The 19,192-nt window shown below is 39.4% G+C and overlaps 1 protein-coding gene and 1 long non-coding RNA gene across 3 annotated transcripts in view; one reads left to right on the top strand and one right to left on the bottom strand.

Annotated features, from left to right (window-relative positions):
• Positions 1–19,192, top strand: part of LOC123639562 — a 96,061-nt gene that overhangs the window by 11,361 nt on the left and 65,508 nt on the right. The window contains exon 3 of one of the 2 annotated variants that reach the window (XR_006735757.1): positions 16,564–16,685. The exons of the other annotated variant lie outside the window; for it this stretch is intronic. This is a non-coding gene — a long non-coding RNA (uncharacterized LOC123639562). The remainder of the gene's footprint in view (positions 1–16,563; positions 16,686–19,192) is intronic. 2 annotated transcript variants of the gene reach the window in all.
• Positions 18,192–19,192, bottom strand: part of C6H12orf56 (chromosome 6 C12orf56 homolog) — a 67,106-nt gene continuing 66,105 nt past the window's right edge. The window contains exon 13 of the mRNA XM_045553444.1: positions 18,192–18,463. Within this exon, the coding sequence (XP_045409400.1) occupies positions 18,337–18,463 (127 nt within the window). The 3' untranslated portion in view covers positions 18,192–18,336. The remainder of the gene's footprint in view (positions 18,464–19,192) is intronic.

The following is a 19,192-nucleotide window of genomic DNA, read 5'->3' as shown; positions in this document are numbered from 1 at the left end:
CATTTTACATGTGTTATCTCAAGCTACATATTTCCTTGCATAGAATTGATGCTTAATAATTGTTACATGCAGTGAGGTAGACAAAGCTCTTAATGTCTGTGATTCTTGGCTCTGCCACTAATTCACTTTGTGACCTCAGGTAAACTACTAACCTGTCTGGGCTCTACTTTTGTCCTCTGTAAAACAAAGAACAATCTTTAAAACATAATACTTCTTGTTCTAAAATTTCAGAATGCTGTGAATCAATTCTACCTTGTTTTGCATTCCATAATTATTACTTCGGTACAGTAAGACCTTACCCTCTAAATTCTAAGCTCCTATAGGATCTCAATTTTGTTCTATAATTTTCTTCCACAGTACCTAGTCTGGTGCTCTGCACAGCACATAACAGGCTGGTGATTAAGTGTGTATAAAGATATATAGGTATAAGCCAGTTGTGGTGGCTCACACCTGTAATCCTAGAACTTTGGGAGGCCAAGGTGGGAAGATCACTTGAGCTCAGGAGTTCAAGACCAACCTGAGCAAAAGTGAGACCTTGTCTCTACAAAAAATAGAAAAATTAGCCAAGGGTGGTGGCACACCCCTGTAGTCTCAGCTACTCAGGTGGCGGAGGCTTGAGCCCAGGAGTTTGAGGTTGCAGTGAGCTATGATGACACCACTGCACTCTACCTCTGGCAACAGAAAAAAAAAAAAAAAAGATATATACGTATAGATTGAGATCTGTCCAAGGGAAAATATCCATCCTCATAAGAATCTGTGTTTATTGCCATATGTTACCTTCCTTTGGGGATGACATTCAAATGTAATTTAGGGCTGCCATAGAGAAACAGCACTCAGCACCTCTGGAAACCTTTTTTTTGTTTTTTTCTGTAGTCACAGATAAGAGTCTTATCCTTAAAGCAGAGCAGTGGTCACTGTCCAAGCAGCTACTCCTGTGACTGAACATGGAAAGGTTTCTTTTGTGAAAATTGTGCGAGGCTCTTGGCCTGCAAATAATGGAGGATATAGTAGAGAGTTTTCTACAGGGAACCAGTTCTTACTTTGTCCCTATCTCTTATAGGGCAATAGGAGAATCCCAAATCATTCCATAGCTTTTCTAAATGACATATGAAGGGTTAAAGCCTGATCTCTGAGCAACAAGAAAACCCCCAAACTGTTCAGGGTCATCATGGATAGGTCTACATGCTCTTGGTCCAGTTTTCTTTGAGTACTGGTATAGAGAATCCACAGAGGTAATTAGAAACTGATATTAAGAATCATTCATCTGTGGGAGGCCAAAGCGGGTGGATCGTTTGAGCTCAGGAGTTCGAAACCAGCCTGAGCAAGAGTGAGACCCTGTCTCTACTAAAAATTAGAAAGAAATTAGCTGAACAACTAAAAATATATAGAAAAAATTAGCTGGGCATGATGGCACATGCCTGTAGTCCCAGCTACTTGGGAGGCTGAGGCAGGAGGATTGCTTGAGTCCAGGAGTTTGAGGTTGCTGTGAGCTAGGCTGATGCCATGGCACTCTAGCCAGTGTGACAGAGCAGGACTCTGCCTCAAAAAAAAAAAAAAAAGATTCATCTGATTGTAAAAACACTACATATTTAAGAAAAAAACAGAAGTCTGTAACCTGTTCATATGTGCATCTGTGCATTTCTTAGTAACTGTCACCATGGTAGCAAGTTTGACAAGGGTGCCTTTTTAGCACAGTACATACAAGAGAGAGATTAACAGTTAGTCATGTACTTACTAGCTTATACCTTTCTTTCTTTCTTTCGTTTAATTGTGTTGATCCCTTTATCCGTAACTATTAGCCTCTGACACTTTTCTTCCTCACAGCATCAAGTATAGTGCTAGGAAGGTATTAGGCACTCAGACATGTAACATTTATTATAACATATAACATAGTTATCGACTGAATTAAATGATTAGTATTTCTGCTGTGTCTTTCTTTCCAAGCTAGACGGTCACCCAGAAATTTGATTTTTAAAAATGGCTCGTACATTTGTCTGGGGGATCAAAACTAGGCCATTTTCCTGATTGGGCTGGCCCAACATGGATTTCAGGTTGAGAGGGTAAAAGGACAGCACTCATTAGATACTCTGAGGCACTGTATTATTAGAAGGCTAACATGTAAGCAGTAAGTAGAATAGTAAGTAAATTCACATTCATCAGTGAGGATGTTGAAGGCCCAGAAGCTTTGTGTAAGGACTTGTGGTGACAAGCTTGACAGCCTGGGTTGAAACCCTGAGGACAAGGAGTTCTGCCACTGGGGCTTCAAACTGAGAAAGCATGTTAAGCCCCTGCATCCACCTTATACCCAATTAACACTCAGCCTGGGAAGCCTCTTTGTTATAACTCCTTGAGTTAACGATAATCTTTTATTGTAGGCTTTTCCCTGATGTATTATTTTTACATTTCATTTTAATTGTCAGCTACATAATTGCTCTGCATTTAGGTTACTTCCATTTCTATTTTTAATTTTTTGTTATTTCACATTTCTTTTTAAAAGAGTTTAAACGTAGAAACACCCTCTTTATTTTAATAGCCAGTGCGCCCATACTTGCCACTTTAAAATCTGGGTTCCTGTCATTTCCACAGGTCCTCAAGGTGTGTCACCTCCAGCTTATAGATTGATATTCTAGTCATGTTCAAGGTTGAAAGCAGCTGCAAGGATTTGTCCTTGGAATTCGTTAGCAGTAGCTTCTAGTTCCTAAAATCCAAATTTGGCCAGTCTGGTGGATCAGCCACTGGGGCACCCTCTGGGGCATCACCATACTGTCACCCTCGCTGGGACAAACTGAACAGGACCAGCCTCTGGGCAGAACAAGTAGCAGAAGCCACTTTTCCTAGAAAGGAATGAGTTAAATCCTTCCAAACCTGCTAAGGAATTTGACCTAGTTCCTTGAAACCAGAATGTAACTTGAAAGTATAATTGGTTGCAAATGTGTTTTTTTCTTCCTCAAAATTACTTTTGAACCCCTGTGAGACAGAGAGAAGGCATTTCTTTTCACATGGACTTAGACTACCACCATTGATAAGTTTGACTAATTCAATAGGAAAGCTGGGGAGCAGTCAAATAATATGGCTTTGTTTTTCAAAAGAATGTTTAGGCCTCTAGTTGTGAGTCTGTGAATACACAGTTCTTGTGGTTATAATACTCAAGACCCCTATTTTTTTTGAAATGGGGTCTTGCTGTGCTGCCCAGGTTGGTCTCAAACTCCTGGGCTCAAGTGATCCTCCCACCTCAGCTGCCCAAGTAGCTGAGGCATGCCACCACACCTGGCTCCTATTTTTTTTGTCATTGTTTTTAACACAATGCCAGGCACAGCACTCAGTGAATATTTGTTGAATGAATGAATGAATAAAAAGCTCTTCACAGTCTGACTCCTATCTACCTTTCCAGTTGTAGTTCCTACTGCCCTCCTTCTCAAACATGTGTAGTTTATACTCTGGCAAAGTAACTATTGAGTTTCCTAAAAATATCTCCTGCTTTCCACTTCTGTACCTACTGTCTGGAATGCTCTTCCCTCACATACCAGACTATGAGCATGTTACTATTTTTTAAGTCTCATTTCAAATGCTACCTTCTTCATGAAAATGTGACTGATTGTCTCAGTAAGATATAAGCCTTTTCTCCTTCTAACTCTCAAAAAACTTTGAATCTCCTGGTCATTACTATCAATGACCTTATATTATACTTATTTTTGTGGTTAACTTATTCCCCTTGCTATTTTGTAAGCTTCTTGAAGATGGGCACTGGGTCTTATTGATCTTTATAGTGCCTAGCACATAGTTAACACTCTGTAATTAGCTGTTGAAATAATTATAATAATCAGTTTTGCTAGTGCTGTATACTATGAACCCCAGCAAATACACTAATTTTTATCCTTTCCTTAAAATATAAATATTCTCATACACAGACATTACTTAAACTCCAGAACTCGATTGGAAATATACCTTTGTCAACATTTTCTTTCCAGTTAATTCTGCAGATTGGAGCACTCATTAGGACTTTCCCTTTGTGCCTCGTGGACTTGTTTCTTTCAGCAGCATCATTGGCATCATTAAAATTCATATTTTGTGCACCTCAGAGAAGATATTTTGAGTCTTTTTTCTTAAGTATAGATAACATCATTAAATTCTTAATTCCTGTCATTCTTGCCTACTTTACTAAAAGGTGGAATTTTCGCCCATTTACGTATGAGGCAAAGGTCTGCATGGTCCCTTGGGGCTGTGCTTTCTGCTTGTTATTAAACATTTCTTTCTAGAAATGCCCTCTTCCTGACACTTAATGATAAAACCAAAGATTCTCTTCCAATTTTTTTTTAATTGGCTATCACCACCTGGGCAGCATAAAGAAAGTGGAGATGAAACACAAATTATCGTAGAATTGAGCCTAGAAGTGAATTATTGAGCGACTTCCCTCTTGAAAACAGAAATACTGCTATGTGCTTTGTTTTCTAAAACTTTGAGCCCTCTTGAGGAAAGTTTGTAATATCTCCTTTGTTAGAGTCTACGAGTTTAAGACAAAAGACGTAAAGAGGCTTGGCACGGTGGCTCACGCCTATAATCCTAGACTTCAGGTAGGCAGACGTGGGAGGATTGCTTGAGGCCAGGAGTTCGAGACCAGCCTGAGCAAAAGCAAGACCCCATCTCTACAAATAATAGAAAAATTAGCTGGATGTGGTCGCACATGCCTGTAGTCCCAGCTACTTGGATCCTTGAGCCTAGGAGTTTGAGGTTGCCATGGGCTATGATGATGCTGCTGCATTCTAGCCCAGGCCACAGAGCGAGAACTTGTCTCAAGAAAAAGAATAGAGAAAAGAGGTGGACAAAATTGTTCTTTACAAAATTTTGGATAGTCTTTACTCTGACCGGGTAGCAGTGTGGGTAGCAGTCCTGGATTTCAATTTTCCAGGTCTCCCAAAAGTGTTCCTAAAATAAATGCTCCTCCAGTCAAGCCATCACCAGTTTTTATTTTAAGTAAAAGTCTCTCTTTTCCCTGCCCTCCTCCTCTTGCAATACAGCTGTGATTCTGCCAGTTTCTCCCTTGTCTCTTTGTCACTCTCTCCCCTTTTCCTTTCCTCCCTGTCTAATCATATCCCTCTTTCTTCATTCTTTTTATCCTAATTTACATTACATAATAGTAGTTAGCCATAAAATACTTTTCCGCTTTTCAGGTAATTGCATAGTCTTCTTGTCCTATTTGAGCTTCTTTTTCAAAGCATCTGTTTCTCATTGAAAACAGCAATTGAGCATCTACTATGAGGCAGATCCTGGGCTAGGCAAGGAGATAGCATAGTAAACAAATCATACATGGCCCTGTTTCATGGAGATAGCCTCCTAATGAAGGTGACATTAATTAAATAAGTAATAACATAAATATGTAATAACTAAAAGTGTATAATAGGGTGGAATCAGAGATAGCCTCACTGAGAAAGTGACATTTCAGCTGAATCTTATGGATATAAGTGGAAATAAACCTGGTGATAGGGGGGCAGTGTTTCAGGCAGGGGGTTACACCCTGTGATGTAGGGGATTGGCATATTCAAAATAAAGAGAGAAGACCAATGGGGGGGACATTACAAGCCACAGGTAGAGTGACTTGAGGTGATGTGGGTAGGGACCAGTACATGTGGTGCCACTGCAGGCCGGTTAAGTATTTTGAACTTAATCCTAAGAAAAATAGAAAAGCTATTGGAAGATTTTAAAATAAGGATATGATCAGATTTGATTATTTTAATAATTATGGGGAAATTGAAGATTCAGGGAGACCTGTACAAAAGCCATTGCTGTAATCCAGGTATGGAATGATACTGGCTCAGACTAGTAGGAAAAGAAGTGGATGGTTTTTAACTATACTGTGGACAGAACTCACAGGACTCAACAGTTCAGTCTTGGATGAGTTTGGATCTATTCTGCCTAGAGGAAGAGGTGACATGACCTTTCATGGAACATAGGAGTCTGATTCAAGACTAATTCATGATAATAAAGTATAGTATTTCATTATGGAAAGAAGCAGATAAAAGAAGGATTAACTCTATCTTACTAGAATATAAACCCAGTGAAGGCAGGGATTTTTATATTTCTTGTCCACTACTGTATCTCTACCACCTGGAATAGTGCCTGACACACAGTAGGCACTAATTATATATTTGTGGAATGAATGTGTAAGATGTGCAGTTGCCTTGTCCAGGACTCTGATTACAAGAAAAATTTAGATTAAACTCTACTATCAACCCCTCATATTAACTCTCTAAAAGGACAGTGAAATGAAGCTTTGTTTTTCAAACCTGGGAAGTTTAGGAATTTGAGCTAACTAGCTACTATAGACTGAATTTTTTGTCCCCCACCCCCAAATTGATATGTTGAAACCTAACCCCCAATGTGATAATATTTGGAGGTGGGGCCTTTGAGGGGTGATTAGTTCATGCAGACAAAGCCCTCGTGAATGGGTAGCGCCCTTTTAAGAGAGCTCCAGAGAGCTCCCTCGCAGCTTCCACTATGTGAAGACACAGTGAGAGGAGACAGCTATCTGTGAACCAGGAAGCAGGCCCTCAGCAGACTCTGTCTTTTTTGAGGCTCTGTCTCAAAAAAAAAAAAAAAAAAAAAAATTTTTTATAGCATTTACATCACCACCACGAACTCCCAAAACCCACATTCGTTAGCATTCATTCTGTCTCTGTCCCCACAACCCACCCAGCCGGAGGTAACTGCAAATCTACTTTTTGTCCTTATATATTTGCCTATTCTGGCATTTCATGTAAATGAAATCATAAACTATGTGGTCTTTTGTCACTGGCTTCTTTCACTTAGCATAATGTTTTCCAGATTCATCCATGATCTAACACATTAATGCTTCATTCCTTTTTATTGCTAAATAATATTTCATTATATAGATATACCACATTTTGTTTATCTACTCATCAGTTAATGGACATTTGGGTAGTTTCCACTTCTTGGTTGTTATGAATAATGTTGCTATGAACATTCCTATACAAGTTTTTGTGTGGACATACATTTTCATTTCCCTTGTATATACCTAGGAGTGAAATTGCTAGAATATATGGTAACTCTATGTTTCACTGTTTGAGGAGCTACCAAACTGTTTTCCAAGGCAGCTGTGGCATTTTACATCCCCACCAGTAATGTTCTAATTTCTCCATATTCTTGCAAACACTTGTTATTATCCATCTTTTTATTATGGCCATCCTAGCTGGGTGAGAAGCTGTGTCTCATTGTGATTTTGTTTTGCATTTCCCTAATCTTCATCCTGCTTTTTTACAGCTTGAAAACTAAGAATACTTTCTACATTTTTTAATTGTTGAAGGAATCAAAAGAAAAATATAGCACATGAAAATTATCTGAAATTTAAATGTCAGTGTCTATTAATAAAATTTTATTGGAACATAGCCATGCCCATTCATTATGTATTTTCTATGACTGCTTTTCTTGCTACAATGATGGAGTCGAGTAGTTGCAATCAAGTCTGTGTGGCCTGCAAGGTCTAAAATATTTACTATCTGGCCCATTGCAGGAAAAGTTTACCAACTCCTGGTCTATAATATAATTGGATGAGACTACACAGGCTCTGGGGAAGGAAGGAGGAAATGTGACTGTCCAGTGGAAATGTATGGTTTGGGGGGGGTTGTTTGGGTTTGATTTTTAAAATAAAAACAATGCAAGCAAGCAGAACAGGGGAGGAAATCAGGATGTTATGGGGCTTTGGTAGACCATCATTTTTACCTGAATCATTAATAAGATCCTTCAACTCTGGGCTCTCCCAGTTCTCCAAATTTCTCTTAGGGTTCTGTTCCTAATTTACTGCTCTGGTAACATCTTACTCATCAGAAACCTCCAGGGATTCCCACCACCACAGTCCTCTCAGTCAGGACCACTTAGCCAGGGTCCTGCCTGAGCTGACCTTGTCTTACCTTTCCAGCCTTATTTTCCAGCACTCGCCTTCAATAGGACCAGACACCCACCCTGGATTTCAGGATTCTGTGCTTCTGCTCATACTTTCTTCTCTACTTAGAATGCTTTTCTCTTCTCCAAATTCTAGACATTCTTTATTGTTGTTATTGTGAAATATTTTAAGCATATAAAGAAGTAAATAGACTAATATAGGGATATCTGTGAATGTACCACCAAGCTTTGTCAAATCTTATCATTTTGCCATGTTGCTTTAGTTCTTTAAAATATTACAGACTTAGATATTTTTTAAAAGCTCATCTAATATCAAATCTTCTAAGTAGGACTTCTTGATATACCCAATCAGAATTAGGCTTTTCTTCCTGTGACTTCCTGTAACACTTTCTTTGTACGTCTGACATCTGACTTATTTTGCCCTTGTATAATATTTTCTCTGAGTATTCCTTACTACGGTCACTCCCACAGAGTAGTTCAAAGATGACTACTTTAGGTAATCCAAGGAAGAGACATTTAAAAATTTTTAAATTGTGTTTCTTTTTAAATGTACATTAGAAATATGTACACACAAGCATGTAAAAGTATTATTTAAGAGTATCAAATACGTGATTTCCTAGATATTCTTTAGGACGGCACTAAAGTAGGTAGAGATATTGGAAAATTATTAAGTAATATTAGAAAAATATTGAATATGACAAAAATTTTAAAGGTTATACTTAAATAATTTAGTGTAGAAAACTTAGCTGCCTAGAATGTAAACCCTTGACAACAGAGACCCAGTTTTACTTATTTTTGTATACCCTAACCAACCAATAAACTCAGAATAGATGTTTATTGAATTGATTTCTCTCTGGAGCAGTGAAATCCTTGAAAATCTTATGAAACCTCCTAAACCTTCTGATAGACAACTTTTAAGACAAGACATTTTCCCATGCTGAGTGCCAATGCCAGGGACAGATGGTACATTTTCCCCTCTTCCTTCCCTGCCCATTATGACATGGTGTCCCAGTTGGGGCTTGATAAATATGAAATAATGCTAATGATAGTCACCCTGTCAAGGAATGAGGACTTGAAGTTGCCAGGATGCTCTCATTAGTTTTGCTCCAACAAACCAATCTCAGCACATTTCAGTTTGTTCCACTTTGGTTCTTGGATCCGGTCCAGTACACACACACACACACACCATATATACCCACACAGACACACACACACTTTTTCTCATAATATGTTATATATTTTTTAGAGAAATCTTTCTCAGTCTCCTTAAAAATTGCTATTTCATGTCATTTTTTCATTGTTGTTAATACTGAACCATCTGAAGTCGTGTTGGCAACTGGATTTAGGCTTGAGACTTACATTGAGGAATGATTTTGTTGTGTAGCAATTCCTACCCACAATGTCAGCCAAATTATGTCATATGGTTGCAAAATTGCTGTCCTGTCTTCCAGCTCTTCTAAGTAAATGTGACCCTTTCAGAAGTTTCACTCCTTCTACCCTAAAATGACCTTATATGCTCTCAGATTTCAGAGGATCCAAATTGTGATGAAATCTTTCACTTTATTTCCTTTCTCATAGCCTGTGTTTTGAGGTGGTGTTTTAGGGGTTTGGGAGTAGGAGGAACCACTGAGGGCTCTGAGTCACAAAAGGAGATGCAAACAATATATCTGAAGTTTGGTTTGACCTTCAAAGCTTTACTCATATTGGACTAGATATGCTTCCTGAGGGAAGTCTATGAAACTTCTGTAAATGACATTAACTTCTGTTTCCTGACTTCTGCCTCTAAGGCACAGGTCTTTCCTGATCCTAAAATCTTAGGCCAGAACTGGCTATAACCAGGGTGTATGACCTTATATTAATACTTTATCATCCAAATGAGGACACTTTTTAGACTAAAAGGGGGTACCGGGGAAAAAGGCATCAAGCAGGGCCCACACGGGTAAACCATGGTGTTAGCTCGCCCTGCCTAAAGCACTTTGAGCCCCTTATTCCGTATTAGCAGAGCGTCTCAAATTAGAGTCTCTAGATTTCAACTTGAAAGTCTGTGGGGTTTATTTGATAATTTAAAGTTTTGTTGTTTCAATAAAACGCCTGTGATTTAAGTGTCTGTATTATTTACATTCATCCTTTGTTTGTTCCTAAGTGGGAGAACTTTAAGTGTCCCTGGCCAAAAAGAAAACAGAAGTAGACTTCCCACATAGTGAACTGTTCAAGCCAAGTAGAAGTCAAAAGACAACATGGCCCACAAATAAAGACTTGTGGTTCTGAAAGATAAAAGTGAACCGTGATCACAGAAGGATACTGAATTCAAGGGTCTTACGTTGTAGCATTCTACCATATTCACCTGCAAGAAAGATGTATTAATAGTTTCAGAAAAACATCGTACATTACATTGATATTAATTTGGACTTAATTTAATAAACTTTTAGGTTATAAATTTGTGTTGGATTTTATAAGAGCATAGGGGTTTTCTTACACCTAGTTTTATGTTAATACATATTTTGCAGGAATTTTAAAAGTTTAAGAATCAGTGCTGATATAACACCACAAACATAGGCAACAAAAGGGAAAATAGCCATGTGAAACTACTACATCAAGCTAAAAACTTCCACATAGCAAAAAAATCAACAGAGTAAAAGGCAACCTATGGAATGGGGGAAAATATTTGTAAGCCATATATCTGATAAGGGGTTAATATACAAAATATGTAAGGAACTCATACAATTCAATAGCAAAAAAACCAATAACCTGATTTTAAAATGGGCAAAAGACCTAGATAGACATTTCTCAAAAGTAGAGATACAAATGTTTAACAGGTATAGAAAAAGATGCCCCGAGTTACTAATCATTAGGGAAATGCAAATCAAAACCATGATGAAATATTCCCTCACACCTGTTAGGATGGCCATTAGCAAAAAAGACATAAGAGCGTTGGTGAAAATGTAGAGAAATTTGAACATTTGTGCACTGCTGTTGGGAATGTAAAATGGTATAGCCATTACGGAAAACAGTATGGAGTTTCCTCAAAGAAATTAAAAATTGAACTATCGTATGACCCAGAAATACCACTTTTGGGTATTTATCCAAAAGAATTGGAAACAGGATCTTGAAAAGATATTTGTACTACCACGTTCATTGCAGCATTATTCACAATAGCCAAGAGGTGAAAACAAACTGAATTTGCATCAGTGGATGAATGGATAAACAAAATGTGGTATGTACACACAATGGAATATTATTCAGTCTTAAAAGAAGGAAATCCTGTCACATGCTGCAACATGGATTTTGAGGACATTGTGCGAAGTGAAATAAGCCAATCTCAATAAGACAAATACTGCATGATTGCACTTATATGAGGTATGTAAAGTAGTCAAACACATAGAAGCAGAAAGTCAAATGGAAGTTGCCATGGGCTGGGAGAGGGGGATATTGGTTGCAGTTTGATGGGTATAGGATTTCAGTCATGCAAGATGAAAAAGTTCTTGAGATCTGCTGTACAACAATGGGTATATAGGTAACAACAATGTACACTTAAGATTTTGTTAAGAGGGTAAATCTCACATTGTGTTTTTCACAATTAAAAAAAAAATGCTGCATGGTTAGACCCAAGTTTTGCCTTTCTTTCTCTTCCTAATCCAACTATGCCCTCTGGTGGTTATAGTTGCTATTAGAAGTAAAATACTCCCTTTATAATATCCTTTCCAAATTCATTTGTAGGTCAGCTGTGTGGAAGACAGAATAATTTCCCTGAAGAGACAATGTTATAAATAATGGCAGATACTGCAAGACAGCCCACCTAAACCCATAGAGATAGTACTTGAACTAGTGGTGTTAGCAGCCCTAGGTCATTTGACTTCTACCCTCCCGCCCCTTCCTCCACAGCCCTCCTTGGTTGACAAACCAAATGAAAAATCACCATATCCACAGTCACTGCTACCAGCGTTACACCTCTGTCCCCCTCACCATCAGAAGTAGGGAGAGGAGTAGGAGTAGGGAGAGGAGAGGAGAGGGGAGGAGGGAAGGGGCTTAGTGCTTCGGTCAAATCTAACAACTTTATTTATAGACACACATTCTTCCCTCAAGCCCCACGCCCATCCCAGGGCCTTCAAGGGAGCAGACCACTTAAGAAGGAAACTAAAAGGTCCCCTTTGGCCCTTGGGACAAATATTAAGCAAATCTTGCTTTCTTTCTCTTGCCCAACCCATAGTCCCTCTTAGCTCCCCAGAGTCAAAGTCACCTTCCAAGTAGAAGGCAACAAGAAAGGAAAAGGAAGATCAGAACAACAACAACAACAAAAAAAAAAAGTGAAGGAAAAAACCCTTCGACCCAAGGTCTGGTATCAAATCAATCTCTCAGGCAATCTCTCAGCTATATAACCAACAAACCTCCAAAGATTTCATCTTTTCCCAGCTTCCCTCACCAGCCCCTTCTAAGGGCCGGCTGAAAGAAGGAAGGGGCGAGGAAAGGAGCAATCTGAGTCTAGCTGTTGTACGTGATATACCATCAGTGCTCAACTGCCTTATGTGTCAGCTTGCGTGTGTGCTGTATGATTCCTAGGGCCCCTCTCCAGTAAGGGACAGTGATGGCATGGATGCTGCTGTGTCTGAACAGATAGTTAAAAAACCAAATCCCATTTGGAAGGGACTAGAAAAAACTCTGTGGAATATTACCAAATCCATTCAAAGTGACAAAAGGGGAAATTAAGATTTTAGCAATGTAGGAAAAAAGAACTGGAAGAGCATATAGACAAGTAAAACACTTGGACTGTTTAGAGAGACCTGATGTTGGTGAATTATTGAATTCGGAATTACCCTAATGTTGCTATAATGTATAATTTTGTTTAATAATAAATGAAAATGTTCTTAACTTTTATCTAAACCACTCCAAAACTTAGAGACTTAACACAACCCTTCATTATATCTCACTATTCTATGGATTGGGTGGGCAGGTCTTCTATAGGCCTCACTTGGGGTCTCCCACGAGTTGGCTGTGAAGTGGCAGCTGGGGCCGGTGCTCTTCTGTGTGGTCTCTTTCTGCACATGATGTCGTCCTCCAGAGCTTCTTCTGGTGGCTCAGAGTCCAAGAGGGAGAAACAGAAGCTGCCAGATCTTCTTAAAGTCTGAGCTCAGAAGTCCTAGACCTTCATTTCCTCCACATTCTGTTAGTGTCACAGACCCAGCCCAGATGAGAAGGGAAGGGACACGAACTCCACCTCTTAATGGGAGGAATAACATGCAACTGTAGTGAGGGAGAGTATTGTTTGGGACATCTTTGCAGATCAGCCATCACATTGACTGTTTAAAAAATCATAATGAAATCGTAAGCCAGTAATTAATCCTCAGTCTAATTTGTATTTTCTTAGTCCATTCATTTATTCAAAATAGATAAGGCAGTTTGTGCCAGTCACTATTCCAAGTGCTGGGGATATAGCATTGAACAAAACATAAGAGCCTAAGCCTCATGGAGCTTACACTCTTAAATTGTTACATTGCAAAGGACAAGCAAATAAACAAATGCACTAAAAGGTAATGCAGGCAGGTAGGAGGATACTTCAGAGTGAACAAAGAAGCTCTCTTTGAAATGATATTTGAAGATCAGGGGGGAAAGCATTTACTACTGCCAATTTCCAGAGCCTGAAAGAGCTTGGGGTGTTCATTTGAAAGAACAGCACAAAGGCCAATGTGTTTGGGGAGCAGGGAGTGAGGAGGAGAATGATTTGGATTAGGCCACAGAGGTAGTCACAGGTCAGGTCATGAAGGGCCTTGAAGACCAGGGTTAAGGACTTGGGATTTAATTCTGGGAAATGAGAGACAATACAAAGGTTTTTTCTCATTAATTCAGAAAATTTACTGATTTCCTTGTTCAAAAGATCACTCTCACTTTAGAGAATGAACTGTAGGTGTCAAAGGTGACTGCATAGGCTATTACAGTAGGTGCTGGAGGTTTGAACTAGGGTGATAGCTAAATTGTGGGAAGTCAGTGGATCAGGAATAAATTTTTAAGACATTGGCAGTAAGCACTGCTGATGGGTTGCATCTGGGGACTACAAAGAAAGGAGAAAGCACAGAGATCTCGTGGGTTTCTCCTTTGAGCAGTGGAGTGAGGAGAGTGTCGTCCACTTGGAGAAGACTTGTGGAAGAACAGATTTTTATTGTTGGGTAAGGCAATCAAGAAAATTAACAGTTCCATTCTGAACATACCCATACAATAATTTGTATTTGAACTATATGACTTGATTTATGGTTTGTCCAAATCTGTGCAAGAATAAGCCATGGTATAACAAAATGCCAAGCTACTTGGGAAATGAGAACAAATTACATACTATATATTTGAAGTACAAAGTCACTAAGCAAGTTAGTGTTTCTGTTAAAATAATAGCTGCCATTTATTGAGGGGGTTCTATTTATTTGAACCACATGGAATTGTGAATTGCAACAATTTTGGACTTGAAAATGGCAATGCTATATGGTTCATCCTAATATATGCTGGCCACAGAACTAGATATTTATATATAAATTAATGAATATTCATAAAAACCCTTTAAGGTAGGCTTTTTATTATAATAGATAAAATGAAGGTACTGAAAGAACCTTCCAAACCTGCCAAAAATCTAATGAAAAATAAGCAGGTAGGCAAGATTCAGAACAAGGTCTGACATAACTTCTTATCCACAAAGTTACACTAACCAGATTTCTAGCCAAGGAATCATGTTGCTTTCCCTCACATGAGAAAAGCTGCAGATCCACAAGGCACAGATATCCAGACAAAGAAATGTTTGGTCTGGATGGAGAATTGCTGACTATCTCCCTCCTACAGAGAGCCAAATTCTAGTTGACCTTATGAGCCTGCACTGAATTTTAGAAGTAAATACAATGAACAAAGAGAAATCACAGAGTGGTTTAACACTATTAAGAGTTGCTCAGCCAGGAGTTTGAGGTTGCTGTGAGTTAGGCTGACGCCATGGCACTCACTCTAGCCCGAGCAACACAGCGAGACTCTGTCTCAAAAAAAAAAAAAAAAGAGTTGCTCAAAAATTCCTATCATGAGCCGACGCAGTGGTGTGCACCTGTAGTCCCAGCTACTTGGAAGGCTGAGGCAGGAGGATCTCTTCAGCTCACAAGTTCAAGGCTGCAGTGCACTATGATCCTACCTGTGAATAGCCACTGCACTCCAGCCTGGGCAACAAAGCAAGACCCTGACTCTTTAAAAATCCTATCAGATGTATCTCTTTATGAAATTTCTGCTTCTTTTCCATATTTATCACTGAACCTCTAATCTGCAAATGTGTTAAATATAAAACAAGTGGTTCTAGCCTCAGAAAAAAAATAGAATGCCACAGATTGCAGCCTGTCAGCAGCCGAGAAACTTTGACCGCTCTTATCAACTGCCTTATAGCACATTTGTTCATGGACTCTCAAGCAGCCCTATGCACAATTAAAAGTGGTACTACTAGAGAGTGGGATTCAATATGGAAATATGTAAAATGTTATCAGTTATAGGAACTTCAAGCTTTTTTCTTTTTATATAGTATCTAGAGTATTTAGATTTCAGTAAAATTAAGAAACTCCTTATATATTTCCTCTAACACTACCTGTGAACCAGTTAAGAACTCTGTAAGTACAGAATGGCTACTTCAGTTTGGTCGGCTAACAATTAGTTGTTTAAGTCAAAGGATGAAAAAAGTTTATGTGACTAAAAAGCTTTCTGTCCACCCTTGGGAAGAATGTTTTCCACATAGATCTTGCATTGATGGTATCAGTTACAGCTAACAGTCCTTTGTAGTGGGAAGTAATAGAAATAGTCACTTGTCAATTAAATCACACTCCTGCTAAAGCAAAGTTGAATTTTCAATGTATTATTCAAATGAGTCTATTCTCCAATGCTATATAGATCAGGGGTTCTCTGAGTATATTGGCTGGTTCCCAGACTGGTCCAAGAAATAAGGGCAGTACTTAGTCTCTAAATTCCCATCCAGCTTTGTTATTCTAATAGTAAATAAACACCCTGAGTCCTTACTACATGCCAGACGTGATGCTTTGTGCTTTACCAAAACCTTTTCATTTATATCTCCTAACGAGCTTGTGCAGTAGGTCACGTTATCTTTGCTTTGACTGAAGCTAAGAGATGTTAGTAACTTCCCAAGGTCCAAGACTAGTGCAGAGCTGGGATTTAAACTCAACCATTTTGGCCTCAAAACCAATGCTCTTATCCCCTATTATATAATATATATTTTTAATTATACATATTTATATATAACCTACACATATATCATTTATATATTTTTTAAGTGGTAGAGCTGATTACTGTGGAGGTGGTGAATGGCAATGCTTATGTTATAAAGGTGGTCAAAGGGTCTAGAATCTTGAACTTAGCCTGAAAACTACGTGTGCTTATCTTTTTGGCAATCCTCTGTATTCTTAAAAGGTTATTTATGTGATTTATATTTAAGTTTTTTCTACAAATAGATTTCCTGAAAAATAATTATTTTGCCATTAAGGTCAATAGTTAAAATGTTAATTGTGTCTGATCACTAATTGAGACGGATTATTTAGTGATCTTGCGTTTGGCAATAATAGAAACAAAAACACGGTAGAAAACACAGTAGGGTAACCCTTCAAAGTGTTAATTCTGGTCTCCCCTCTCCCCCAGCAGACTGTGCAAATGAATAGACATGAGTCATATGGACTAGACTGAAGAAAAGCAAGGTGACAGATGTTCAACAATTAGTTCTCCAAAAGCCACTGACTTGAGCCCTACAGGAAAAGATTCAGGTACATTCTGACAGAGCTTTTGTTCCCAGGGATTAATAAAGCAAGATGTCAGGGCAAAGAGAGGAGTGGGACAGGAGAGGCAATCTGTGTGAGAAGACATGTGGGAGAGAAACCCCCAGCTCTTCCGAGAGCCTGCACTGTGACTAGCTCAGAGCCAGGGCAGGGTGCTGCTTTGAAGCTGAGGCAGAGCTGAGCTGATCTTCTTGTCATCCTGTGTGTTCTGCCATTCACCAGAGCATCGTTTGTCCAGTGTGAAGTGATGTTTGCCTCTTTTCATATTCCTTTGATTGACCATCTCTTGGGAATAATCCCCCATCCAACAGCCCACAACACTCATCAACACCACTCTGCTCCCCTCTCTGACCCCAACGTGGAGGGAGAAAACTTGGATCCTGGTTGAGTGATGGCAGAGAAGGCTTTGACACTTTGTTGGGTGATGTTGGTGACAGGTGAAAGGGAAATCTTGGGTCCAGAGCAAGCAGGATTATTTGGAGCCGGTGTGGAATCATCTGCTGAGCCAGGATAGCAGAGGAACACACAACCCCGTTTCCGAGTGTAAAGTGTCTTGTCACAGGCAGAGAATGTTAGAACTGGAAGAGGACTTAGAGACCAGCTAGCCCACCTTCCTCATAGCAGAGGAAGCCCAGAAAGAAGCAGATGAGGCCTAGAAAGGGGATCTGTGTTGCTTGAAGTCAAATAGCTGGTTGTTATCAAATAGCTCAGTCAGAACCAGGAAAAAATGTCCTGAGTGAGTGTAATTCTCTCTCCACTGCACAACAGAGGCAAATCTGGCTTGGGAGCTCTTTCTTCCGAGGTGAGATATTTTTCAGGTCCTCCCTCAAGTCATGATAAGTTGAATGGAGAGCCCTGTTCTTGTGATCTTTGAAGTACACAATTTGATAGCTCACAGTGATACCAAAATTAAGTACTTCTTGAATTTAGTTTATTGCCCTGAAATATCATGAAGACATTTTTTTTAAATGGTTGTAGGAGGGCCATAACTGCTCATGGACAATGTCCCTTTCACAGAGACACCATGAGACTGCTCAGATTAGCCCACAGGCACCTGAAACAGAGTGGCAGAACCCACTTAATCTTGAAGAAAGTCCAAGCTTCTGTCCCCGTGATAAAAGAGGAGCTGACACTCCATACAGCTAAGCCTGTGTCCTCTTGCTCATTCTTCCACGAACACTTTTGTCACTCGAATTTTTACAGGTGGAGGAGGGTGTCATCCTATTGCTCAGCATTTCTCAAATGGTCACTTTGTCCTTTGTATTCTCCACAGCAATTGATCTTGGGATGTTTCAGTGGCTTCACGCCCTCACCATTGTTACACCAGTGAAACTCAGCAGATTGTATTCTCCACATTTGCTCTCCATGGGCTTCTGTTCCCTTCATGGTTTTTTGTTTTTAGGAACTTTTTTCTGGAGAAATGCTAGTTTGTAGGCACCATTTTATGTCAGAATGGATTTAGACAGTTCTTGTTTTTGTAGCAGGTAAAAAACTTTAAAGATTTCTCTTCAAGAGACATTGATGGACCATTCAAATAACACCTTTGTTTATAAGACTTGCAGATAGCCAGACATACAATAAATCAAAAATGTTTCTCATAAATATTAAGCTGACACCTGATTAACATTTTGTACTCCTATTAACATTTTACACATTGTTTCTGTTCAACCAATTTCAGAACTTCATGAAAAAGTTGAGTAGTAGGTTGAGTAATAGGGTAACACAATGGGAGCCTTTTTTCCAAGGCTGGCATGTGAATAAAATACCTGCAAATCATAAAAAGAAAACAGAGAGCTTTAAATACAAGAATTTTTCACAGGGGCCCGTTCATGCTCACTGGGTAGGGTTGTTGGGTGTGGGGGCCTAAGCCATAAGACTTGGTCGGCATTTTCAGCCCTCCAATCTCCCTCATTTGTGACCTAGAAAATGCCTGATAGGTGTGCCCTTCAGCTCACTGAAACACTTTACTTTAGCAAAGGAAGTGAATTTCATGAATAATACATTAGTCATCAAAGCATTAATAAGGGAGCCAGGATGTCCTTGCCACAGTATGAGCCGAGACTCCTGCTTCTTGGTTTCTCGGGCAATGCACAGTGGGGAGTTGAAATGAAAGGGTCAAGCTGTGCTGACCACTAGGGCCAAGTCAAGAGGGAAGAGTAGGGTGATCCCCAAGGCCTCCGTAAACGCAGAAGAAAGGCCATGGGACGAGACAAAGGTGAGAGGGCCTTCACCCCCCTGGATGACTTAAAAGAATGGCTCCCAACCCTGAGTGCATGTTAGAATCACCTGGAGAGCTTCTTTAAAAAAGTCACTGCCCTGGCCCCACCCCAGACATACTGAAACAGAATCTCTACGTGTGAGACCCGGGTATCAGTATGTTTTAATACAGGTTGAGTATCCCTTATCCAAAATGCCTGGGACCAGAAGTGCTTCGGATTTCAGATTTTTAGATTGTGGAATATTTGCATTATACTCATTGGTTGAGCATCCCTAAT

Source organism: Lemur catta, chromosome 6 (genome assembly GCF_020740605.2).
Source record: "Lemur catta isolate mLemCat1 chromosome 6, mLemCat1.pri, whole genome shotgun sequence".
NCBI classification, from domain to species: Eukaryota; Metazoa; Chordata; class Mammalia; order Primates; family Lemuridae; genus Lemur; species Lemur catta.
The sequence above is the reverse complement of the archived record's forward strand: the minus strand, read 5'-3'. Positions and strand labels throughout refer to the sequence as shown.